The sequence below is a fragment of the Mesoplodon mirus genome, assembly GCF_964341445.2.
Source record: "Mesoplodon mirus genome assembly, chromosome: 9".
Lineage (NCBI taxonomy): Eukaryota > Metazoa > Chordata > Mammalia > Artiodactyla > Ziphiidae > Mesoplodon > Mesoplodon mirus.
In genome coordinates, this window is record NC_138985.1 from 65,679,621 (window position 1) to 65,706,469 (window position 26,849).

The 26,849-nt window shown below is 45.4% G+C and overlaps 2 protein-coding genes across 2 annotated transcripts in view; one reads left to right on the top strand and one right to left on the bottom strand.

The window, feature by feature from the left end:
• Positions 1 to 337: 337 nt before the first annotated feature.
• On the bottom strand, positions 338 to 469 carry LOC309810339 (thymosin beta-4-like; the record flags this gene model as incomplete). The annotated part of the gene is given in 2 exon segments (XM_082632305.1): positions 338 to 442; positions 446 to 469. Coding segments are annotated over 2 exon segments (129 nt in total).
• A 6,661-nt stretch (positions 470 to 7,130) lies between these two features.
• Positions 7,131 to 26,849, top strand: part of NFE2L3 (NFE2 like bZIP transcription factor 3) — a 31,230-nt gene continuing 11,511 nt past the window's right edge. The window contains exon 1 of the mRNA XM_082632554.1: positions 7,131 to 7,889. Coding sequence (XP_082488680.1) covers positions 7,314 to 7,889 — 576 coding nt within the window. The 5' untranslated portion in view covers positions 7,131 to 7,313. The remainder of the gene's footprint in view (positions 7,890 to 26,849) is intronic.

Sequence of the window (26,849 nt, forward strand, 5' to 3'; positions counted from 1 at the left end):
ATGGCACTCTGATTAAACTGCATTTTACAGCCCGCAGGACACTGTGGACCAGCTTGCTCTTTACTCTAGATTTCACTGTCGTCCCACCCAGCCTCCTCCTTCGCCAACATGCAAGTTCTTTTCCTTCCCTGCCAGCCAGACAGGCGGGCGGACAGGAGAGGCAGGCGCGGCCTTTGTTGTTAGTAGTTTTCCATTCTTTGATGTGAAAAGGGGCAGCACAGTCATTTAAACTTGATCCAACCTTTTTGCATCTTACAAAGTTAAACAGCTAAAAGAAGTAAAATAAGGAGGCAATGCTTGTGGAACGAACAGTGCGTATTGGCAGCACACGCCTCATTTACGACTCACCTGCTTGCTTCTGTTCAATCGTTTCTTTTGAAGGCAGTGGATTTTTCTCTTGCGTTTCTGTTTTCTTCAACTTCGACTTATTGAATTTCTCAATCTAACCCATATCGGGTTTGTCAGACATGGTTGCAGAGGAAGCAGAATGAGTTGCGAGCGAGCCAAAGTCCGGTCTGCGCAGTGGTCACCGCCAAGTGCCCGAATTTGGTAGTAATCTAACATAAGTCATCAGTGGTCACCAAGACTTTCAGGGACACTCAAGGTGAGAAGGGAACTTAGAAACCTGTCCAGTTCAAGTTCTGACTGTGCAGGTGAGAGGCACAGCATCCAGAGATGTAGGTGCCCTTCCCAAAATGACTTGCTTGGGCCAAGCTGGGACTAGACTGTGGAATCCCAAGCTCTCACCACGTATGCACCATCGGCTTTGACCATCCTCATCAGGCATCATTTCTGTTTTCTTTTTAATTTAATTTTATTGAAGTATAGTTGATTTACAATGTGTTAATTTCTGCTATATGGCAAAGTGATTCATACATATATATACATTCTTTTTCATATTCTTTTCCATGATGGTTTGTCACAGGATATTGAATGTAGTTCCCTGTGCTATACAGTAGGACCTTGTTGTTTATCCGTTCTATGTATAATATTGATAGTTTGCATCTGCTAACCCCAAACCCCCTCCCCCTTGGCAACCAAAAGTCTGTTCTCTATGTGAGTCTGTTTCTGTTTCGCAGATAAGTTCATTTGTGTCATATTTTAGGTTCCACATATAAGTGATATCATATAATATTTGTCTTTCTCTGTCTGACTTGCTTCACTTAGTATGATAATCTCTAGGTCCATCCATGTTGCTTCAGTCAGCATTTCTTAAACACTCAGACTGTCAGTGTGAAGTGCTTCTCTACCTTGAACAAGCCATTCTAGTTTTGCATTTGTGTGTCAATTGCCTATGAGTGGCTAAAATGATATTTTTAGTCAAAAAGAGCTAGATACCCAGTAGTGCTGAGTAGATGGTTTCTGAATGAATAGAATGCAAAATAAGACCAAGGGACAGATGTGCCAGAGACATGTATCCACCCTTTCCCTTTGGTCTTGGGAGGACAGTTAGGCCCACCTTCCAAGCCTCCATTGCACTTAGGTGAGGCCACATGGCCAAGTTCTGGCCAATGGCATGTGAGCGGAAGTCACGGGGGCCACTTCTGGGTTTGGCCCATAAAATCATCCTCTGCTTGCTCTTTACTCTCTTTCTCCATATGCCAGCTGAATGGAGAGGATGCTGAGGACCCAGAGGAGGACAGAGCCACATAAGAAGAGGTCCTGTGTCCTCAAACGACCCCAAAGAGCACAGACTCCCCTGATCCTAACCCCTCTTCTGGACTGTGAAATAAGAAAGTAAACTTTCATCGGGTTAAGCCACTGAATCTGGGAGTTGTTTATTATAGTGGTTCACCACGCTGACTAGGTTTGTGGTTAAACAGAACAGGCCCACGATAGCTTAGGGGTCCAGCATCCTGGATGTGATAGACAGGACGAGGGTTGGCAGTGGCAGTTCCCCTTTGCTCCCAAATTTCTCTACTGCAAACTTGTTGTAGATTTCTCATTCCCTGCCGACCGGCCTCACTCCAATGTCCCCTAGACCTCTCTTCCTCATTTCCTTTCTGTCCCTGCAATCCCCTTACACACACACACACACACACACACACACACACACAGAGCAACTGCAAACTTTGGAACCTTGACCTGAATGTAAGAATTCACACCACAGAGACTAGGTGGGGGGCAGCAAAGCTGTTTAGCTTGTGAGTTCCCTGGCACAGGCCTGGCCTTAAACATACTTCTCACATGAGGAGCCTTATGCCCCCAGATCAGTGGCATGCATTTCACCCTGTGCACATCCTGCTTCCCTAATAAGACTGTAAGCTCTTGTCTTACATGTCTTTGTATCCCAATGACTGTCACCAAATGGGTGCCTGATTTGTCACTGATGGTAATTGAGGCTGACATGGATCCATAGGAGTCAAAACTGTGCAGGGATCACCAAAGAGACAAACCACACAGGGTGCTCTAAATACAGAGATGGTTATTTTTGTGTAGAAGATCAAGAAGGTGGAGCATCGTACAGAGAGACAAAACCAATACTTCATTTCCCCTGAAACTCTGCAGAGAAGATAAACTGTGAGCAGATTTTACGCTTTCAAAAGCTGTGGGAAGAATGCAGTGATTGAGGAAGGGCATTCTCTCCTGCAGGAGCAGGAGGTTGAGTCATGAATAAACAAGCCAGACAGCCCAGAGGAGGTGTGAACTGCAGTGGAAAGTGGAGAGACTGTGCATTTGAATTCTGACTCTGCCATTTACCACCGGCATGTCTGTGGGCACAGGGTGTCATGACCCTGAACCTCAGTGTCCTTATCTAGATAATAAAAAATGGAGGTAATACCTATTTCATGGAGTTGCTGTGAGTGGTAAATGAGATTGTGCCTGGAAAGGTCCCAGCACAGAGCAGTGTTCAGTACATCGCAGCTCCTTCAATGAATGCCATGTGTGAACATACAGATGGTGATCATCACCATCCCAAAGTCCAGAGCAGCTTTCAAAAGATTATAGACTAATAAGAGAATGAGGATAAACTCTTCCTCTTCATGAAGTATCAGTTGATTCATCATCACCAAGACTGGTAGATATTAGATTGCAAATTAGGCCATTCATGAACCGATTTTGCAGAAGCCTTTGGCAAAATGTCTCAACAGTTGCAGAGTCATTTAAATTCTAGTGACTAGCTATGCTTAATTCTTCCTCCTAGATAATATGACATATCTTAATTTATGTCTTAGATTTTTAATACGCTATTAATCCTGGATTTTTTTTTTTTTTTTTTTTTTGCTTAACCCTGGAATTTCTACCATGAGTTTAAATTTCTTGTAGCTAATATTAGCAGAAACTTTCTAAAAGAAGGATGCCAATATTCGGACCTGTTTTCTTTCTTGCTTATTTTGGATAGATAAAAGAAATTGCCGTGGGAGAAGATACTGATACTTGTGCTCACCTCACACCAGCTGACAGTGCCAATGTTTTACTGATATCTTTCATGCCAAGTTACAATCTTATATTTATAGGGGTAAGCCAGATTATTGCATGAAGGGCCCAGAATGTACTACTGTAATGTTACTTCACAGTTATAAATTATTCATGGAGAATATCACTAACCATACTACACAACTGCAGTCGCATCTTTAGTTTTTCCTTCCACTTGTCTGATGTCCACTTCTGACACAGGTTATTCGTTAACTAGGCTGTGTAACAAATTAACTCCACAACTTAGTGGCTTGAAACGTTTATTATCTTAGAGTCATTTCTGGGTCAGGAATCCATGTGCAGCTTAGATACATCCTTTGGCTTGGGTCTTTCACAAGGCTGCGATCAAGGAGTTGGCTAGGGCTACCATCATCTCAAACCTCAACCAGGGAAGGATCTGCTTTAAGCTCGCTCAAATGGCTGTGGCAGGCCTCAGGTTCTCACTGGCTGTTGGCTGAAGACACCAGTGCCTTGCCACATGAGCTTCTATATAAGGATCCTCACAACATGGCAGCCCTCTCCAAGAGGGAGAGAGCAAGAGATGGAGAGAGAAGGTAGTGCTATGGTCTGAATGCTTTTATCCCCCAAAATTCATGTGTTGACACCTAACCTCCAAGATGATGGTGTTACAAGGTGGGGCCTTTGGAAGGTGATTAGGTGATGAGTACAGAGCCATCATGAATGGGCTAAGTGCCCTTAAGAAAGCAGCTGAGAGAGCTCCCTTGCCCCCTCCACCCTGTGAGGATACAATCAGAAGCCAGCAGTCTACAACCCAGACAAGGGCTCTCACCAGAACCTAACTGTGCCGGCACCCTGACCTTGTACTTCCAGCCTTCAGAACTATAAGCAATAAATTTCTGCTGTTTATAAGCCACCCAGTTCTATGGTATTTTGTTATAGCAGCCTGACTAGGATAGTAAGCAAGACAGAAGACACTGAGTTTTTTTGTAACCTAATCTTGGAAATGACATCCCATCACTTTTGCCATATTCTATTTGTTAGAAGCAAGTCACCAGGTCCAGCCCACACTCGAGGAAAGGGGGGGACTAGAAGTCATCTTGGAACCTGCCTACCTCACAAGAATGCATTAAGTGCTTCTTAAACTAATCCTGGTGAAGGACCAGCTTTTTTTCCCCAATTTGTTATAGGTCAGTACTTCCGTACAATTAAAAAAAATTAATTTCTAGAAAAATTAAGTAACAAAAGTGTACAAAAGCAAACCCACTGATCATGGCTTGGTTGTTACAACAATGTCAAATTACTACAAACATTTCTAAACACTCTCAATTCTATTACTCTCCTCATCTGGACCAGAAACAAACAGTTTGTGGACTGATCCCAGTTTTGGACTATCCTTTGAGTAGCACTGATTTAAGGATTTTAATAAACATAGATGACTTTTCAAGACTTTTACAAGGCAATGGTGGAGGTATTCTAGAAAAAAAAAACAAAAAAGAAACCCCAACCAAACAAAAAATCCCATTCTCACTCTAGTCTCTCTGCCTTCCTAAAAATGGGACCTTTTGTTATGTTGAAGGTCAAAGGTGTGTAGGACTGATTATGAGTCTCCTGTTTCATATTTGGCCTCAAGGTCCTTTCTGGGCCCCCCTTCTCACCAGTCCATAATCCACACATTTGAATTGAGCAGTGTGACAGATACTATGATTATCAGCTCACATTTTAAAGGTGGAGGGTCAGCCTCTTCGCCAAGTACATTAGGAAGGAAGTTTGAAGGTCCTTCCTGTTCCTAGTCTATTCAGATCCCTCAAAACACATCTCAAGTGTAAATGCCTCAATTCAACTGAAAAAAATACGTCTTGAGCTCCGACTGCATGCGAGGTTCTAGGAGATACCACCTTAAAGAAGGTACCATCTCTGTTCTCACCTGGTTTATGGCACTTCTTGTATAGTCATTTATATCTCCAAAATATTTAGGCATTTGAGAACATTCTTTCCATCCCTAATGAAATCATGTCCTATCCTTCACAGTGTCAGGCAGCTCAGTGGGTCCTCAGTAAAAACTGAGGTAAATATCTGAATTCAGCAGACGTTAACCGAGCCCAGAACCTGAATCCCTGTCCAGGGACTAAATGCTGTGAACAGCGCTGCTGTCCCAAATCTCACTAACCCTGCACTCAGTGTCTCTCTTCCAGCCTCTTCACCACCCCATAACCCCACCCCCAAGGCTTAAAGCAGAAGCGACTTTGAAGAAGTCTGCTTCAGCTCCCCTGGTTCTCACGGGGCAAATTGACATCTGGTGTGAAGTTCTCATTACAGTAGGCCCAAGACAGAGGAGAAAACCAGGTGGAGGAAGGGGCCTTTAAAAACAAGTCTTACTTGCTCAACTTCTTACACAACTGCCAACCCTCAGGTAGGCATCACCACCTTCTCCCTCTCTGCCCTCCCCACCCCGCCCCGGAAGGAAATGAGAGTTAGTAAAAGCTACAATGGCAAGGCCCAGTGCTGGGTACCACGCGGGCACAAAGGTGAGCCAAACAGGTTTTTTGCCTTCAAGAATTCATAATGGGCAAATCAGAACAATTTCAACTACAATGCAAAGTGAAAAGTGCCAAGTGTTGCAATGTTGGCATATGGAGAAACCACTGTGGGAGAACAGATGGGGGAAGAGAATCACAAATGGTGAAAATTCAGAGGATGTATCTTTGGGTTAAGCCTTGGAGGATAGGTAATACAAATAATGGGTAATACTCAGAGACTGCTTCCTACCTACCAGGTACTGCAGTTGGTGGTATACACACAGCTCATTTGGGGCTCACAACAGGTGTGCTGAGGGGGTGCTCTTCTTATTAGTCCCGTTTCATAGTGAGGAAACTGAGGCACAGAGAGTGACCAATTTGTCCAAGGTTCCAGGCTAGTAAGAAATGGAGGGGGATTTGAAATCATGCACGATAACTCTAACGCTGGTGCTCTTAACCGTCACTTCAGGAGCAAAGGAGACCATGAGGGAAGTCATAGCCTCGTGCAGGGGTAGCCCAGGACGCAGGGAGGAGTCTGTGAGGCTGGAGCACAGGGTCGGGAGTGGGGGGAGGCGGGAGGGAACAGAGAGCAGTGCTGTTTGATCCTTACGGCAGCAGTGGAATCTATATGTCAAACTCTGGGCTTTACATATAATATTTCCTCTGACTTCACCACATCCCTATTGGACAGGTACTACTATCCCCATTTTACAGATAAGAGAACTGAGGCACAGAGAAGTAACTTATTCAAAGTCACACGACTGGTAGTGGCGCTGGGATGTGAACCCACTGTGCCAGCTCAGTGTTCTCGTGGGGGTGGAAGCCCTTTGCGTGCTGCCCAGTGCCTCGACTCCTCCCACCCCGCCCCAAGTCTACACATCCTGTCCATTCCCACCCACCTTTACCCCGGACCCCCTACTCCTACCCCGCGCATTCAGCCACAACCGCCCAGCCCACGGCCACAGGGTTGGAGGCCACTTGGCGCCCAGAACAACTTCTGCTCCCAGAAAGCTTTGCGTTCCCCCCGAATAAAGAGCCTTTGAGCCCGGGAGCCCCGCCCCGCGCGGGCCTGGGGCGGCAGTGGGCGCGTCCCCGGCGGCGGCGCCCGCGGCCCTGGGCGGGGCCTGGTTGCAGCACGGGGCTGCGGGGCAGCGGGGCGGCTAAGCTGGCTCGCTCTGCGCCCAGGTGGCTCCTCCTCCTCCGCCTCGCCCGAGCCGCAGGCACCTGGGCGGCTGCGGTGGGACTGTTTTTGTGCCCGGCTCCGGGGGCCCGCGACGGCCGCTGCACGCCTGGGTCCATTGTTTCTGTCTCTTCCGGGCAGGTGCCGGCGGCGCGCAGGGGCCGCACGTGCCCAAGCGGCGGCCGGCGCGCAGGGACCCGCGGGCGCCGGCAGGGGCGTCCCCGGGCGCGCGGCGGGGGATGAAGTACCTGAAGCCGTGGTGGTCGGACGGCGGCAGCCTCCTGCACCTCACCATCCTGCTGAGCTTGGCGGGGCTTCGCCTGGACCTGGACCTCTACCTCTACCTGCTGCTCCCGCCGCGGACCCTGCTCGGAGATGAGCTTCTGCTCCCGGGCGGCCCGACGAGCCCTGCCTACGCGCTCAGCCCCTTCCCGGCCTCGGGAAGGTGGGTGCGCGCCGAGCTCCTACACCCCAAGGGCCGGGAGCGGGACCCCGTGGCGCCGCCGGAGGGCCGGCTGCTCCGGGAGGTGCGCGCGCTTGGGGTCCCCTTCATTCCCTGCACCCGAGTGGACGCGTGGCTGGTGCACAGCGTGGCTGCCGGGGACGCCGACGGGGCCCACGCGCTGCTCGGCGCCGCCGCCGCCTCTTCGGCCGGAGGAGTGGGCGCCGGCGTGAACGGCGTTAGCCAGGCTGCGCCGGGTAGCGGCGGGAATCCCGGAGCGGCTCCGAGTAGCCCCTTGGCCGCCGGGGAGGAGGAGAAGGCTCCCGCGGAACCGACGGCTCAAGTGTCGGACGCCGGCGGACACGCGAGCGAGGTAACAGGAGAGCGGGACGCGAGCGGGGTGCTGGGGGACCTGGCCGGGAGCCCTGGAGGGTAGCGAGGGACCTGGGGGGGCACCCCGGCGTTCTTCCACCCTCCGCCCCCGGGGGTTGCGGGTTTGCGGACGACTGTGCGCCTATCTTTTTTGTGAATCCGAACGAAGCCTCTTAGTGCTGTCGCTGTGGCTCATAGGCTTTTGGGAATGAAGTGCGTGAAATCATCCGTTAGGTTTTAGAGAACACCTTTCCTGTGTTTGACGGCGATCAAGGGTAGTTCGGGGGTGGGGAGGGGAGACGGTATGCTGGAAATTTTCTGGCCCACTCTCTTCGTTCTGTACCTCGTGTAAACTGAGATGTCTTTTTCTGGAACTGAAGGAGGCCTTGGCCTCCGGGAGGATTCAAGTTTCTCTTAAGAACCACGCACCCGGCCCACCACGGTGGCCCCCTCTGGATTTTAACCCATTGCAGTTCGTTTTTTGATGCGTCCCTGGATTAAGCAGCTGTGGTCAATGCTAGCGCACAAACGGACCTGCTCGTGCCTAACCATCCCCCACGCCTAACAATCCTCCTTCCCCCGGAACTTGTGTAACCCCTTTTTAGCATAAAGAAAACAGGTACCCTGACAGTCACCTAGTGACTAACAAGTCCCCTTTGGTTTGTAGGTTCAAAGCTTTCAGTGTAACTTTCTTTTAAAACAAAGTTCACCGAGATGTGTTGACTGAAGCATCTGGTGCTCCCAACGGCAAGTTGGAGTCTAAAGACGCAGCACAGCAATTTCCACAAAATGGCCTTATCCAAAGTTCCCTCAAAGGGGCCTTTTTCATTCTCTCTTGGCCCAAACCTTAGTGTTAACAATCGGTAGTGATCAACAAGAGTTCCTTGGACGTTGTTTTTTGTGGACTGCAGTCAGTCTTATGCAAAGTGGGAATTGGGGCCAGACTGGTTTGTTTGCTGCTCTTCAGAATTGCCCTGTTTGTGTAGGCAGTTGCCAGATGAGCTTCTCCACCCTCTCCTGGAGGGGTCATTGTGCCGAAGTGCTGGGTGATTCAGTGTTATGCAGATCTGATCCCTTCCTCTTCCTGGGGCCGGAACTAATGGCGAGGGGGTTGGTGAGATTCTCGGTGGGCTCCTTTCTGTTCAGAACACCAGGAGGGGAAGATTCTTTCAGCTCACTCGTCCACTCTCTCTCTACCCTGTGGGGTGGTCTCACCTGGATCCCCTGCCCCTGCAGGAGTGGTATGCGCTGCACTGCTACCTTTCCCGATCCTGCGACATACATGGATGAAAGCCAGTGCGGGCTGCCGGCCCAGATGGCACCCTGCCCTTATCACAGCTGAATGCCAGCCGGCCTGCAAAATGTGCAGGGAGGGAGATGAGGCTGTTCGCTCTTCAAGGACTTCCCTCCCCGGCCCAGCCTCTCCTGGTTGATACCTAGTTAGACCAGCAAGCCTGCCTTGGGGGAAGCTCTGAGGACCTAGGCCCAGCCAGACCTTGGATGCCCTGAGCCCAGATTTCCTAGGGGAGAGGGTGAGGTTCACACCGGGCCATTCTTCTGGTGTTGCCTTCCCCAGCTGGCATGTGTGGACCTGCTGGACCGTGGTAGCTGCTGGGATGACCTGATTTTGTTAATTCTGACGATGATCAGCTGTCGCGCACCTTACAGTTTTCACAGCCAATTCACCTTTATTGGTAACACCTTTTACATGCCCTTATGCAGTCCACAGGCCAGGCATCCTTATATCCAATTCGTATTTAAGGAAAATAGAGGCCCAGCGAGGTTGGGGGGCTTGGCTAAACCAACACAGTTAATGAGTGCCAGAAGTGGGTCTAGACCCTGAACTTCCTGGCTCCCGGGCTGGCACATTAAGCATCTACGCTGTACTCAGGTTTTCTGTGCAAGCTTGCAGCCGGAATGGGGCAATGCGCCCCACTCCTGACCCCAGCACCACTGCTCTCCAATGCTGGATTGACTTTTAAAAGCAGATTGTACCATCCATAATGCCAAAGTTACAATTTGAAACCATGACTCTGGAGAAAATGAGCTGAAAAAACAGCACTGGTTTTTGCAGTCAGCAAAGCTGCATGTTGGGGCATCACATAATAATCTGCCCTCATATAGGTTACTTTAATCTCCCCAGGTCTTAGTGTTTCATCTGTTGAGTGGGAAAGTAATGCTTACCCTCAAGGGTGTTGTGCCAGTTAAGTAGGAAAAGCACGTGCGAAGTGCCAGCCCAGTGCCTGGGCTGTAATTGTTGTTCTCTTCTTTTGCTCCCATCCTCAGCCCACCCTCCTTAACCTGTCCCCACTCACATTATTCCCTTTTGTCTTGTTTGTCTATATGTGTGGCTTGGTTGTTTGTTTGTTAAGGGGGTGGGGTGTGTTGGAGCCAGACTGCCTGGTTTGGGATCCCAGCTCTACCACGCATTGCTGTGTGACCTCGGGCCATTTCTTAACCAGTCTGTGCTTCATTCGCACCTGCACGATGGGAATAATAATGGTGCCTACCGCAGGGGGTTGTTGTGAGAATTAAACAATTCATTCCATGCAACAGGCTTAGAACTGTCCCGTCTTAAATGCTCAATAAATGTTAACTTCGAAGAGAGTGAGTGCTGTGCCCCATAGGAACATCATAGGTTTGTTTTGTTTTAAAATAGATAATTCTGGTGGCTTACATTTGAGTTGTAGGAGATTCCAGTTTTATAGTGTAACTTTCCATAATTTTTGTACATGTGCAAAAATATTTTGGAGTAGGGGATTTTCCAAGTATCAAAAGAAGTACTGCTTTGGTTTGTTTCACTTCTTAGTGGGGTTAATCATTAGCTGCAAACAGTATGTGGAATTCCCCAGGATAGACAAGCTTCCCTTCTTAACCACAGCCATTCACTCCCAACCCATGAAGCGCATGTTCTTCAAACTCACGCATGGGTTAAACAAAGAAATGAACAGTTGTTGCAGAATTGTGTGTGTTAGCATATTTGAAGATGGGGTGCCTGCTAAAAGCCAGCATCCGTATTTCAGAGAACTGTTGCCACTTTGAAACTGAGAGGGGTTGTGGTCATCTTGATGTGATTTCATGCCCTGGGACAGACGGGGACCCTCTGCTGGGTGAGGGGTACAGCAGGACCTCAGATTTACTGTCCTTTGGACTTGGTTTCTTCAGGTCACAGGAAGAATCTGATACAGTCAATATTTGCTTCTAAAAGTAAAGGGGGGCTTCCCTGGTGGCGCAGTGGTTGAGAGTCCGCCTGCCGATGCAGGGGACACGGGTTCGTGCCCCGGTCCGGGAGGATCCCACATGCCGCGGAGCAGCTGGGCCCGTGAGCCATGGCCGCTGAGCCTGCGCGTCCGGAGCCTGTGCTCCGCAACGGGAGAGGCCACAACAGTGAGGCCTGCGTACCGCAATCAATCAATCAATCAGTAAATAAATAAATAAATAAGTAAAAAATAAAAGTAAAGGGAAGGGAAAGAAGGTCCTTGATTGATAAAGTAAAAGTTGGTTTTTGTTTCAAAATCAAAGATAGTCCCTGATGCCCGGGCAATTGGAGAGAGATGAAATATCAAACACTTGCCAGTTTTCAGCTCACAGCCATGGTACAGAGATAGTCTTATATGTAATTACATCCGTTGCAGTACAAGGTTTCACAGTAGACTTTGTTTTACTTACTAAAATATGCAGTGAAGATGCACCTATGGTCTTCTTATTGGAAAGGATGGCATGGGTCACTGCATTAGTGTCCTAGGGCTGCTGCAACAAAGTACCACAAACCAGGTGGCTTAAACAACAGAAATATATTGTCTCACAGTTCTGGGGGCAAAAAGTTGGAGGTAAGGTCTCAGCAGAGTTCCTTCGCTCCTAGCTTCTGGCAGTTTGCTGGCAATCTTTGGCAACCCTTGGTTTCTACTGCATCACCCCAGTCTCTGCCTTCTGCATGTGGCATTGTCCCTGTATGCATGTCTGTAGCCAGCTTTCCCTCTTTATAGGACACCAGTCATATAGGATCAGGGGCCCACCCTACTCGTCCTAACTAATCACGTCAGCAATGACCCAGTTTCCAAATAAGGTCACATTCTGGGGTACTGAGGGCTATGACTTCAACATATGAATTTCAAGGGACTCAATCCAATCTGTTATGCAGTCACCATCTCTCTTTCCTGGCACCTTTTGGGGTGTTCAGCTTTGCTTATCAAGTATGCTCCAGTTGTTGAAAACTAAGTCAGCCGTCCTGGAAGCAGCTAGGCTATGCGTAGTGGCACTTGCAGAAGGACTTGGTATAAGTTCATGAGGAAATCGGGGTTTTTTGCTGGCTTGATGTGCCACAACCCCCAGGAACCTTATTCCAGACTTCTTCCAGTCAGCCCCCTTCACCTGAAGCGGTAGGTTACAGAGAGGTCATGTCTGCGGTGTATTGAGTCTCCTCTTTGCTCCCCCTGCTTCTCAGCTTAACTCAGAATCTGCACCAGCGAGCAGACCCAGGCAGGCTGTTCTAGTGGTCAGTGTGCCGGGCCTGGAGTAGTTAGACCAGCTTGGGTAGCTGTAGGGCTCAGCTCACTGCTGACTTGTTATATGACCCAGAGCACAGTTCTTGACCTCCCCGTGCCTTGGTTCTCGTATCTGTAAAATGGGATGGTAAGGGTACCTTCACGAGCTGTCGTGGGGGTTAAAAGAGATCACACAGGTTCAACAGGGTTGGTACATGGTAAGCCCTGGATAATGTTAGCAGCTGCTGTTAATTCAGCAGGGCCTCTCTAATGCCCCTTCCCAACTTACTCCTGTGCATTCCGTTGCCACGTGCAGGTTTCCAAAGCACGCCTTGGTCCTTACCATTTTCATCTGGGGAGCTTCCACTAGCTCCCCCTTACCTACCAATTTGATATTTTGTCATTCAAGGCTCCCCGTTTGGCCGGTGTGGCTCCCCTAGCTGAGCCCATCTCCCTCTGATCCTCCACCTGTAGCCTACTTTCCTGCTATAACTTTCTCCCTTCCTTTTCCCCAGACAGCAGTGCTTTCCTGCCTTCTACTTTGTTGCCTTTGCCCAGAATGCCTCCTTTCATTCCTCTCAAGTCTTTTACTGTTAAGTTCTGACTTCTCTCCACTATCACCTCATCTACAAGCACTTCCTGTCCCTTCCTTTGAGCCCTGTTGCACTTTGTGACATTTCTTCTGTGGGACTTGCATCCTCTACTTTGAACCGCAGTGTCTTGAGTGTGGAAACTGGATCTTTGCTTTTAATCTGCAAATGGCGCCCAGGGACGGGGTTGGGAGCACAGGCCGGTTCAGCCAGCGTCTGTTGAGCGCTCCTCATCCATCCTCCACGTTGGCTCTGCAGAACTTCCAAGATGCTGTGAGCTTGAATATGTCTTGGGACCTTCAAGGCCAGAGTCCCAACCAGAAAGTAGGTCATATCCGAAATCCTGATGGGCCATCTGACCACTTAATGCCAATTTGAGTGGATGGGGCAGTGGCAAGCAGACTTGCAGGTTGGCATCCTAATTAATCAGGTGGTGAAACTCAGGATTGCCTAAAGTGATATAGCAAGTTAGTGACCTTGCCCAGAATACACAGGTCACTGTTCTTAAGCCCTGAGTAAACCATACCTCCCTCCCACCCACTACAAAACTTAAAACGTAAAAACAAGCTTCTCCCATTTGTGGCAGCCTTTTGATATGAATAATTTATTCTCAAAATCTAGTTAAGGATCTGCATTAATATTCAAATACACTTCTGGAGAGCTGGAGCAGGCTGAGGCTCAGGTACACAGCTGGGTGGTTTTTGGTTGAGTTGCAGGTGGTGGTTGGCAGAGTATGGGCAGTGGCTAGAAGCAAGGCACAGCCTTTTGAGATTGGGTGCACCCGGGTTCCCACTGGCATCAGCCAGCGTTCTCTAGAGAACGCAGCCAGCATGAGAGATTGTGTGTGTGTGTGTGTGTTTAAGAGACTTATTTCACGGAATTGGCTAGCGTGTTTGTGGAGGCTGGGCACATCCAGACTCTAGGGCAGCTGGAAACCACCAGCAGGAGCTAATGCTGCAGGCTTGAGGCAGAATTTCTTCCTCAGGGAAACCCCACTTTTGCCCTTAAAGGCTTTCTTTCAACTGATTGGATGAGATAAGGCCCACTCAGATTACAGAAGTTAATCTTTTTTACTGAAAGTCACCTGGTTGGTTGCAGCTGTTAGCCACATCTACAAAATACCTTCACAGCAACACCTAGGTTAGTGTTTGATTGACTTCTAGGTACGATAGCCTGGGCACGCTGACACCTAAAACTAGTCGTCACCCCATCCCAGCTCCGTCTCTTCCTGGGCAACCTCCATGGGCCGTGGTATCCAAATTGTAAAAGGAGAATATTAACCTCTTTCTGGGAGAGTTTGAGGATTAGATAATGCTGTATGTTAAAGGACTAGGACCGTTCCTGGCATGTTAATAAATATTCAACTGATGATTTGCTCACAGTGCCCCTGAGCTGGGGGTTGAATCCCCAGGAAAGTCCTGTCTTCCGGAGGACATAACGGAAGACTGCTAGGTCATGAAGGAGGCCTTGGGCGTGTTGGGGAGGCAGAAGCCTGAAGGCTCATCTGAAGGAAGACCTTCTCAGCCTTTCTTTAGAGCTGAGTTTCTCATCCCAGTGACTGTATCAATTACCTGGTTGCTTGTTACAATGTAGATTTCAGGGCCCACCCCTGACTGGCTGAATCAGCCTCTCAGGTGAGGCCTGGGTTGGGTTCTGCAGTTTAGAAGACCTCCAGGTGATTCTTGCGCTGCCCAAGCTTGACCTCAGCCATGGTGTTCCTCCCCCAGGGCCTTTGACTACCCAGCAACGTGTGAATGGAGGGGGTGCCTGGCTGAAAACTGCCTTTCTATGAATTGAAGGCCCAGAAGAGCTCATGGACTGGGCCAGAGTTACCTGCTTGGGCAGCAGGACCTGGGCTAGTGCCCTGGTTTGCCAGCTGTTGTTTTCTTTTATTATTTTTTTAACATCTTTATTGGAGTATAGTTGCTTTACAGTGTTGTGTTAGTTTCTGCTGTACAACAAAGGGAATCAGCTATATGTATACATATATCCCCATATCCCCTCCCTCTTGCATCTCCCTCCCACCCTCCCTATCCCACCCCTCTAGGTGGTCACAAAGCACCAAGCTGATCTCCCTGTGCCATGCAGCTGCTTCCCACTAGCGATCTATCTTACATTTGGTAGTGTATATATGTCACTACTACTCTTTCACTGCATCCCAGCTTACCCTTCCCCATCCCCGTGTCCTCAAGTCCATTCTCTGCGTCTGTGTCTTTATTCCTGTCCTGCCCCTAGGTTCTTCAGAACTTTTTTTTTTTTATTTTTTTTTTAGATTCCATATATATGTGTTAGCATTCGGTATTTGTTTTTCTCTTTCTGACTTCACTCTGTATGACAGTCTCTAGATTCATCCAGGTCTCTACAAATGACCCAATTTCATTCCTTTTTATGGCTGAGTAATATTCCATTGCATATATGTACCACATCTTCTTTATCCATTCGTCTGTCGATGGGCATTTAGGTTGCTTCCATCTCCTGGCTATTGTAAATAGAGCTGCAATGAACATTGTGGTACATGACTCTTTTTGAATTATGGTTTTCTCTGGGTATACGCCCAGTAGTGGGATTGCTGGGTCATATGGTAATTCTATTTTTAGGTTTTTAAGGAACCTCCATACTGTTCTCCATAGTGGCTGTATCAGTTTACATTCCCACCAACAGTGCAAGAGTGTTCCCTTTCCTCCACACCCTTTCCAGCATTTGTTGTTTGTAGATTTTCTGATGATGCCCATTCTAACTGGTGTGAGGTGATACCTCACTGTAGTTATGATTTGCATTTCTCTAATAATTAGTGATGTTGAGCAGCTTTTCATGTGCTTCTTGGCCATCTGTATGTCTTCTTTGGAGTAATGACTATTTCGGTCTTCTGCCCATTTTTGGATTGGGTTGTTTGGTTTTTTAATATTGAGCTACATGAGCTGTTTATATATTTTGGAGATTAATCCTTTGTCCATTTATTCCTTTGCAAATATTTTCTCCCATTCTGAGGGTTTTCTTTTCATCTTTTTAATGGTTTCCTTTGCTGTGCAAAAACTTTTAAGTTTCATTAGGTCCCATTTGTTTATTTTTGTTTTTATTTCCATTTCTCTAGGAGGTGGGTCAAAAAGGATCTTGCTGTGATTTATGTCACAGAGTCTTCTGCCTATGTTTTCCTCTAAGAGTTTTATAGTGTCTGGCCTTACATTTAGGTCTTTAATCCATTTTGAGTTTATTTTTGTGTATGGTGTTAGGGAGTATTCTAATTTCATTCTTTTACATGTAGCTGTCCAGTTTTCCTACCACCACTTACTGAAGAGGCTGCCTTTTCTCCATTGTATACTCTTGCCTCCTTTATCAAAGATAAGGTGACTATATGTGCATGGGTTTATCTCTGGGCATTCTATCCTGTTCCATTGATCTATATTTCTCTTTTTGTGCCAGTACCATACTGTCTTGATTACTGTAGCTTTGTAGTATAGTCTGAAGTCAGGGAGTCTGATTCCTCCAGCTCCGTTTTTCTTTTTCAAGATTGTTTTGTCTGTTTGGGGTCTTTTGTGTTCCCACACAAATTGTGAAATTTTTTGTTGTAGTTCTGTGAAAAATGCCATTGGTAGTTTGTTACGGATTGCACTGAACTTGTAGATTGCTTTGGGTAGTATAGTCATTTTCACAATGTTGATTCTTCCAATCCAAGAACATAGTATATCTCTCCATCTGTTTATGTCATCTTTAATTTCTTTCATCAGTGTCTTATAGTTTTCTGCATACAGGTCTTTTGTCTCCTTAGGTAGGTTTATTCCTAGGTATTTTATTCTTTTTGTGGCAGTGGTAAATGGGAGTGTTTCCTTAATTTCTCTTTCAGATTTTTCATCATTAGCGTATAGGAATGCAAGAGATTTCTGTGCATTAAATGTGTATCCTGCTACTCTACCAAATTCATTGATTGGCTCTTGTAGTTTTCTGGTAGCATCTTTAGGATTCTCTGTATAGTATGTCATCTGCAAACAGTGACAGTTTTACTTCTTCTTTTCCAATTTGTATTCCTTTTACTTCTTTTTCTTCTCTGATTTCTGTGGCTAAAACTTCCAAAGCTATGTTGAATAACAGTGGCGAGAGTGGGCAACCTTGTCTTGTTCCTGATCTTAGAGGAAATGGTTTCAGTCTTTCACCACTGAGAACGATGCTGGCTGTGGGTTTGTCATATATGGCCTTTATTATGTTGAGGTAGGTTCCCTCTATGCCTACTTTCTGGAGAGTTTTTAATCATAAATGGGTGTTGAATTTTGTCAAAAGCTTTTTCTGCGTCTATTGAGATTATCATACGGTTTTATCCTTCAGTTTGTTAATATGGTGTATCACATTGATTGATTTGCATATATTGAAGAATCCTTGCATTCCTGGGATAAATCCCACTTGATCATGGTGTATGATCCTTTTCATGTGCTGTTGGATTCTGTTTGCTAGTATTTTGTTCAGGATTTCTGCATCTATGTTCATCAGAGATATTGGCCTGTAGTTTTCTTTTTTTGTGACATCTTTGTCTGGGTTTGGTATCAGGGTGATGGTGGCCTCGTAGAATGAGTTTGGGAGTGTTCCTCCCTCTGCTGTATTTTGGAAGAGTTTTAGAAGGACGGGTGTTAGCTCTTCTCTAAATGTTTGATAGTATTTGCCTGTGAAGTCATCTGGTCCTGGACTTTTGTTTGTTGGAAGATTTTTAATCACAGTTTCAATTTCAGTGCTTGTGATTGGTCTGTTTATATTTTCTATTTCTTCCTGGTTCAGTCTCAGAAGGTTGTGCTTTTCTAAGAATTTGTCCATTTCTTCCAGGTTGTCCATTTTATTGGCATATAGTTGCTTGTAGTAATCTCTCATGATCCTTTGTATTTCTGCAGTGTCAGTTGTTACTTCTCCTTTTTCATTTCTAATTCTATTGATTTGAGTCTTCTCCCTTTTTTTCTTCATGAGTCTGGCTGATGGTTTATCAGTTTTGTTTATCTTCTCAAAGAACCAGCTTTTAGTTTTATTGATCTTTGCTATTGTTTCTTTCATTTCTTTTTCATTTATTTCTGATCTGATCTGATCTTTATGATTTCTCTCCTTCTGCTAACTTTGGGGGTTTTTGGTTCTTCTTTCTCTAATTGCTTTAGGTGTATGGTTAGGTTGTTTATTTGCGATTTTTCTTGTTTCTTGAGGTAGGATTGTATTGCTTTAAACTTCCCTCTTAGAACTGCCATTGCTGCATCCCATAGGTTTTGGGTCGTCATGTTTTCATTGTCATTTGTTTCTAGGTATGTTTTGATTTCTTCATTGATCTCTTGGTTATTTAGTAGCTTATTGTTTAGCCTCCATGTGTTTGTATTTTTTTAGTTTTTTTTCCCGTAATTGATATCTAGTCTCATAGCATTGTGGTCGGAAAAGATACTTGATACGATTTCAGTTTTCTTAAATTTACTAAGGCTTGATTTGTGACCCAAGATACGGTCTATCCTCGAGAATGTTTCATGAGCACATGAGAAGAAAGTGTATCCTTTTGTTTTGGGATGACATGTCTTATAAATATCAATTAAGTCCATCTTGTTTAATGTGTCATTTAAAGCTAGTGTTTGCATATTTATTTTCATTTTGGGCGATCTGTCCATTGGTGAAAGTGGGGTGTTAAAGTCCCCTACTATGATTGTGTTACTGTCGATTTCCCCTTTTATGGCTGTTAGCATTTGCCTTATGTATTGAGGTGCTCCTATGTTGGGTGCATCTATATTTACAATTGTCATATCTTCTTGGATTGATCCCTTGATCATTATGTAGTGTCCTTCTTTGTCTCTTGTAATAGTCTTTATTTTAAAGTCTATTTTGTTTGATATGAGAATTGCTACTCCAGCTTTCTTTTGATTTCCATTTGCATGGAGTATCTTTTTCCATCCCCTCACTTTCAGTCTGTATGTGTCCCTAGGTCTGAAGTGGGTCTCTTGTAGACAGCATATGTATGGGTCTTGTTTTTATATCCATTCAGCCATTCTTTGTCTTTTGGTTGGAGCATTTAATCCATTTACTTTTAGGGTAGTTATCGATATGTATGTTCCTATTACATTTTCTTAATTGTTTTGGGTTGTTATTGTAAGTCTTTTCCTTCTCTTGTGTTTCCTGCCTAGAGAAGTTCCTTAGCATTTGCTGTAAAGCTGGTTTGTTGGTGCTGAATTCTCTTAACTTTTACTTATCTGTAAAGGTTTTGATTTCTCCCTGGAATCTGAATGAGATCCTTGCTGGGTAGAGTAATCTTGGTTGTAGCTTTTTCCCTTTTATCACTTTAGATATGGTCTGCCACTCACTTCTGGCTTGTGGATATTCTGCTGAAAAGTCAGCTGTTAACCTTATGGGGATTCCCTTGTATGTTATTTGTTGCTTTTCCCTTGCTGATTTCAATATTTTTTCTTTGTATTTAATTTTTGATAGTTTGATTAATATGTGTCTCAGTGTGTTTCTCTTTCGGTTTATCTTGTATTGTATTCTCTGTGCTTCCTGGACTTGATTGACTATTTCCTTTTCCATGTTAAGGAAGTTTTCGACTATAATCTCTTCAAATATTTTCTCAGACCCTTTCTTTCTCTCTTCTTCTTCGGACCCCTATAATTTGAATGTTGGTGCATTTAATGTTGTCCCAGAGGTCTCTGAGACTGTCCTCAATTCTTTTCATTCTTTTTTCTTTATTCTGCTCCCTGGCAGTTATTTCCACCATTTTATCTTCCAGCTCACTTATCCATTCTGCTGCCTCAGTTATTCTGTTATTGATTCCTTCTAGAGTATTTTTAATTTCAGTAATTCTGTTGTTCATCACTGTTTGTTTGCTCTTTAGTTCTTCTAGATCCTTGTTAAATGTTTCTTGTATTTTCTCCATTCTGTTTCCGAGATTTTGGATCATCTTTACTATCATTACTCTGAATTCTTTTTCAGGTAGGTTGCCTATTTGTCTTCATTTATTTGGTCTTATAGGTTTTTACCTTGCTCTTTCATCTGTGACAAATTTTTTTGTCATTTCTTTTTTCTTTTTTTTGATGGTGGTGCTGTATTCCTGTCTTACTGGTTGTTTGGCCTGAGACTTCCAGCACTGGAGTTTGTAGGCAGTTGGATAGAACTGGGTCTTGGTGCTGAGATAAGGACCTCCGGGAGGCCTCACTCCAACTGATATTCCCTGGGGTCTGAGGTTCTCTGTTGGTCCAGCAGTTTGGACTCGGAGCTCCCACCACAGGAGCTCGGGCCCGACCTCCGGCCTGGGAAGCAAGATCCCTCAAGCGCACAGTCCAGCAGCAGCTCCAGCCTCCTCGCTCAGTGTCTCACTGCGGGATGCCAGCTGCGGGATGCCAGCTGTTGTTTTAAAGTTAAAGCCAGATAGATCTCTCTAGTTCCTTGCTGGGGGTGGGGAACTAGCTTGCCCCCCAAACTAATTATGAATGCAGAACTAACTTGCAAATAAGTGCAGTTTAAAATTAACTCGTGCTTAAGTTCTAGAACAGGTAATGCTAAGGTAAAAATATAAGAATAGCAGAGAACTTTCTGGGGAGGTAGAAATGTTCTACCTCACAGTTGAGGTGGAAGTTAAATGGGTGCCTGCATTTGTGAGAATTGTACAGCTAAAGTTTGGGATTGACATGTGCACCCTGCTATATTTTAAATAGATGACCAACAAGGACCTACTGTATAGCACAGGGAGCTCTGCTTAATATTCTGTAGTAACCTAAGTGGGAAAAGAATTTGAAAAAGAATAGATACATGTATATGTATAACTGAATCACTCTGCTATACACCTGAAACGAACACAACATTGTTAATCAACTATAATATATTGGGTTGGCCAGAAAGTTCGTTTGGCTAATAAATATGTTGTTCGATAAAGTTCTTGGTGAAAATGAAGTGTGTTTTATTTTTACCTAAAAGCAAATGAACTTTTTGGTCAACCCAATAAAATAAAAAAAATTTTAAAGCTGTTTACAGCCCAGTAGGAAAGAAGAGACCCAAATAATTGTAATTTTACATAGAGTAGAAGAAATATCATAGGAGAAACCCTAGAAGCCATGGGATTTTAGAGACAGAAGAACCCAGTTTTAGCTAAGGGGCCCAAACGGAGAAGGTTCTGTATCCATGCAGAGGATGGGGTGGGTCAGCTCCCAACAGCCAGGGCTGTGGTGGGCAGGGCCTGCCTTACCAGCAGCTGTCAGTTCAGTACAAGTCCCTGGGTGTTTAGTTGTGATGAAGCACCCCAGCTCACAAGTTTACTATGGCTTCCTGTGGTGAGCATGGAAACTTTCTTTTTCTCCTTTTTTTTAATTGAGTCCCAGCCCCACGAGAGTAAAAATCACCTACGTACACACAAATAAAAAGTAACTTAATAATGGGTTTAGCTAACCCATTCTTTAAGGGCATGGGCCATAAATCTCCAGTATATACAACAGTGCTTATAAAACACGTGTCTATTTCAGCTCCATGTCATTGAGTTGAGGAAGACAGGAAAAGAAGAGAGCAAAGAGGTAGTAATTACTGGCTACTAGGGGCTGGACTCACTTTCTCTTGGGGTTTTGATTGAGTTGTCACCAGTTAGTCGTTAATTGCAACTCTTCAGAATCAAAAAGCAGTAGAAAGGAGTAGTGATTAGTGTCTATACAGCATCTTGAAATGTATAAAGTGCTTTTTCTCAACTAATTCCTTAAAATGTGAGTTCGAAGTATTACCCTTCCACATCACAGACACGGAAACTGAGGGTCAAAACGGCCCACGGTCACACAGCTGGTATGAGTAGGATGGGCCTCGTTTACTCAGCCTGGTTTGGACCTGAGCCTTCCTAGCCACGAGGCTTTCGTGGGGCCTTGCAGACTGTGCAAACTATACTAGAAGTGCAAGAGGCCATTTTCACTAAATAGAAATATTATAATGTCGGACCCTCCACCCCTCCCTGCCTTGAGATCCTGGTGTCTGCACCCCTCTCCCCGCTGCAGGTTGCTAACTGTCACAAATTGGGTTCTCTGGGAAGGGGACTCTGAGCCCAAGTTTAGTGGGCAGGATGTTTCTAAGGGAATACCTTTGGGATTTACAGCTGTGGAAGGAAGTATAAGAAAGCACATTGGACAGAAGCAGAAGTGAAGCTGTGGAGCAGGCTGACAAAGCCAGGAGCTCTGGGGCTAAAGTGGCATATCACAGTTATCCTATGATGGGCCGAGGTGGCCAGGCCTTTGGGCCCTCCCTGCTCAGTCCTTGGATGTAGGTGCCCTGGGAAGTGTGTGGCCCTAGGTGAGGTGGCCCTGGGTAGGTGAGGCATTCCATAAAGGCCCAGCTGAGGGCTGTCTGCCCACATGTCCCGAGCAGCCACCAAGAGTCCATCCTCGAGGGCTGTCTGGGTTGCACAGCACCATGTGCGTTACACTGACCTGGGGAAATTCTCGTCCATCACTTCTTACTACACCTGTTTCTGTTAGCTTTATGGTAGGCTCTCAGTAAATGATCGTTGAATGAATAAGTGAAGGACTAGCTAAAAAAAATACTCACTGAATAACTAAGGCTGTGCAAGTTAAAGTATCTGTCTTCCCCAGGGCTTTGGCATTCAGTCAGTGCTTTTTATTCGTCCATCAACCTTCTTGATAGTCACGCAGTCTTCTTCCCCTGTGCCCTCGTAGATAGGGTGGCCATTGGGACAGTCTTGGTTTATGCCTGTTGTCCAGCTTAATTGTTAATAGCACCCTCTTGCCTTCTCAGAAATGGACTGGTTTGGGTGATATATCATATAGCCACTTATTCACGCACGCTTGGAGGGTCAGAAAGGGCCCTCTTCTGAAACCAGGCTTTCAGCACTGGGGTGACTTGCCCCAGCTGTCACGCTGCCTCTTTTGCCCCTTGCTGTGTGGCTGCAGAGGAAGCTGAGATTCCTGCTCTGACTGTGACTTTCCTCCCTTGGCCCTTTTGCTCCTCATGCCTCCATCCTTAGGCGTACTCAGGCATTCTCTCCCCTACTGTCTTCATAGTCACCACTTGTTTCATATGTGCATCCATCAGAGACTGAATGGGAGAAGGTGAGTAAAAATTTTATGCTACTACTGATCAAGACTAAGACCTGGATAGGAAAATGGACAAAGACCACAAATAGTTCACAGAAAAGGAAATAAAAATGCTTTCAAACTTGTGAAAGATGTTCAACCTCATTCATAATAAGAGAAATAGAAATTAAAACTACAACGAGGTGCCAGTTTTCATCTGTCACATTGGCACTTTTGTTAGTAGGATTATTGTAAATTACCACAAACATTTTTGGAGGGCCATTGAGTAGAATCCATCAAATGAAAAATACAAGTTATCTGTTGACCTAGCATACATTCTAGGAATTTATTCTACTTGCACGTGAGTGCAAAGAAGTATGTGTGAGGACACTTTAATATCTTTTTTTTAAAGAAATGATTGGAAACATCTAAATATCCATCATTAAGAAACTAATCAAATATGTTATGGTAACAGGAATGTATTCATTTCTCTCCTCTGTACACAACTCTTTCTTTTTTTAGATCTCAGCTAAAATAGCACCTCCCCTGAGAGGCCTTCCCTAACCAGTCTTTCTAAAGGAAAGACCTCTTCTCTCTTTCACTTGCCATAACTTGCAGTAATTTTCTTAGTTCACTTGTATTTTGAGCTCCCTCTCCCTTTAGAATGTAAGCTCTGAAGGGGCAGTCTAGAATTCTTTTTTCACTATTGTATCTCCAGCATCTATCAGTAGCATAGTATTGGGCTGGCCAAAAAGTTTGTTTGGATTTTTCCATAACATCTTACAGAAAGACCCGAACAAACTTTTGGCCAACCCAATATTTGGCACTTAATATGTATTGATTGAATGAACGACTTTAAAAAAAGACTGTTGAATCTCAAATAAAACTGCATGTTATCCTTATTGGTGAAACATTAAAATAAAAATAAAGAATGTCAGGTGTGGTAATGTGATTTAGTGTGTATTTGGTCCTCATCTCCCCCTCAATCCCCATTTGGCAGAGCTACCAAAGACCTTGGAATTTCCTAAGCATTAAGAGCAATGGGAGCAACTCTTTTTTTTTTTTTTAATTTTTATTTATTTATTTTTGGCTGTGTTGGGTCTTCGTCTCTGCACGAGGGCTTTCTCTAGTTGCGGCGAGTGGGGGCCACTCTTCATCGCGGTGCGCGGGCCTCTCACTGTCGCGGCCTCTCTTGTTGCGGAGCACAGGCTCCAGACGCGCAGGCTCAGTAGTTGTGGCTCACGGGCCTAGTTGCTCCGCGGTATGTGGGGTCTTCCCGGACCAGAGCTCGAACCCGTGTCCCTGCATCGGCAGGCAGACTCTCAACCACTGCGCCACCAGGGAAGCCCGGGAGCAACTCTTGTTACAATATTACTGAAATAGCTCCAGAGCCGTAAAAGTGAAAGGAGTGTCTTCATATTCATAACATGCCCCTTCTAACCACACCTGACTTATGTTAATGAGGTGACTTTTGGAGAGCCCCCTAAGGATGGGGGCTGGTTGCCAGGGGAACCAACCAAGTGATGAGAGGGTTGGAATTTTTTTTTTTTTTTTTTTTTTCCGTACGCGGGCCTCTCACTGTTGTGGCCTCTCCCGTTGCGGAGCACAGGCTCCGGATGCGCAGGCTCAGCGGCCATGGCTCACGGGCCCAGCCGCTCCGCGGCATATGGGATCCTCCCAGACCGGGGCACGAACCCGTATCCCCTGCATCGGCAGGCGGACTCTCAACCACTGCGCCACCAGGGAGGCCCAGAGGGTTGGAATTTTAAACCCCACCTCCCAGACCTCTGGGGAAGCAACTGAAGACTGAGTGAAGTCACTAATAGCCAATGATTTGATCAACCATGCCTGTGTAATGAAGCCTCCATAAAAAACCAGAAGGGCGGGGTTTGGAGATCTTTCAGGTTGGGGAACACATGGAGGTGCTGGGAGAGTGGTGCAAGGCATGGAGGCTCTGTGCCCCTTCCCACAATCCTTGCTCGTAGGCATCTGTTTGTTTCTGAGTTTTGTCCTTTTGTAATAAGATGGTAATCTAGTAAGTAACCTGTTTTCCTGAGATCTGTGGGACACTCTAGCAAACTAAACTGGAGGAGGAGGGATTGTGGGGACCTTCTATTTATAGGCACTTGGTGGGAGGCACAGGTGACAACCTGGACTTGGAATTGACCTCTGAAGGGGGAGGCGGCGTCTTTGAGACCGAGCCCTTAAGCTGTGGGATCTGATATTATCTCCAATTAGATGGTGTCAGAACTGAGTTAAATTATAGGACACCCAGCTGGTGTCACAGAATTGCTAGGTGTATGGAAAACCCACACATCTGGTGTCAGAAGTGAAGTAGTGAAGTAGTAGACTATTGAGAATAGAGGGGCGACAGAGTGTTCTCTTTTACGTCAGGTATCACCATTGTTATTGAAGAGTATTCTGGAAGCATGATCAAAGCAACTGGACAAGAAAATGAAATGAATTTAAATGTTGGGAAGGAAGAGGTGAAAATAATCAGTAAAGCAGTTGATACGACTATATATACTTCGGGAGAAAAATACAGATTAACAGAAATTATAATGGAAGAATAGTTTTCCTGAGTCTACCTTTTGCTGTTGCCCTGGCCAAAGTGGTTTTGCTATGTAGGGATTTTTGGGATAGCTTTAATCAGATATAATTTCAAACTTTAAAGTTGCAAGAATAGTATATAACCCTTACTTAGATTTACCTATTGTTTACATTTTGCCCCGTTTGAGTTACCTATTTATAATTACATCTATATACACATCTTAATTCTTTCATTCTGAAACATTTAAGGATGAATTGAAGCTATTGTGTATAGTATTTCCTACAAAATGATTTTTTTTCTATAACCAATTAATCAAAATCAGGAAAATTTAACATAAGTTTAAGACTATAATCTGTTGTCCATATCCAAATTTTACCTATTGCCCCAGTAACGTCCTGTGTAACTACTTTTTCTCCTGGGTCTGCATCGAACCCAGGATCACACATTGCATTTAGTTCTCAAATCTTGTAAGTCATCTTTAATTTGGAAAAGGTATTTCAGTTCTTGACCTTTAAGTTTTGGAAGAGCATCAATCAGTTATTTTGTGAAGTGGCCCCCAGTTTTGATTTATCTGATGTTTCCTCATTACATTGAGATTATGAATACCACAGACGTGGTATTGTATCCTTCATATCGTATCAGGAGGCATCTTGGTTTATCGCCATATTGTGATGATAGATTTGACCACTTGGTTTAGATGGTGTTTGCCAGGTTTCTCCTAAAGTGTTATTTTTCTCTTTGTGTTTAAAAAGTAATCTGTGGAGTGACGCTTTGAGACTGTTTATCTTATTTTCATCAAATTTTTATTCCCTAGTTTTAGCGTTCATTTATGATTTTTTAAAATTTTATTTTTCGGCTGCGTTGGGCCTTCGTTGCTGCACGCCGGCTTTTCTCTCTAGTTGTGGTGAGCGGGGGCTGCTACAGTTCATTGCGGTGCGTGGGCTTCTCATTTTGCAGTGGCTTCTCTTGTTGTGAAGCATGGGCTCTAGGCATGTTGGCTTCAGCAGTTGTGGTGCATGGGCTCACTAGTTGCGGCATGCAGGCTCTAGGGTGTGTGGGCTTCAGTAGTTGTGGCGCATGGGCTCTAGAGCTCAGGCTCAGTAGTTGTGGAGCACTGTCTTAGTTGTTCCGCGGCATGTGGGATCTTCCTGGACCAGGGCTCGAACCCGTGTCCCCTGCATTGGCAGGCGGATTCATTACCACTTGCCACCAGGCAAGTCCTTTAACCTATTTTCTGCTTCTTGCCATGTGATTTGTAGTCGTACAGAATTTCTCTACCTTCTGTTCTCCTCTTCCCGAGTTTTTAGGCAGGCCCATCTTGCATACTTTTGTTACCAAACA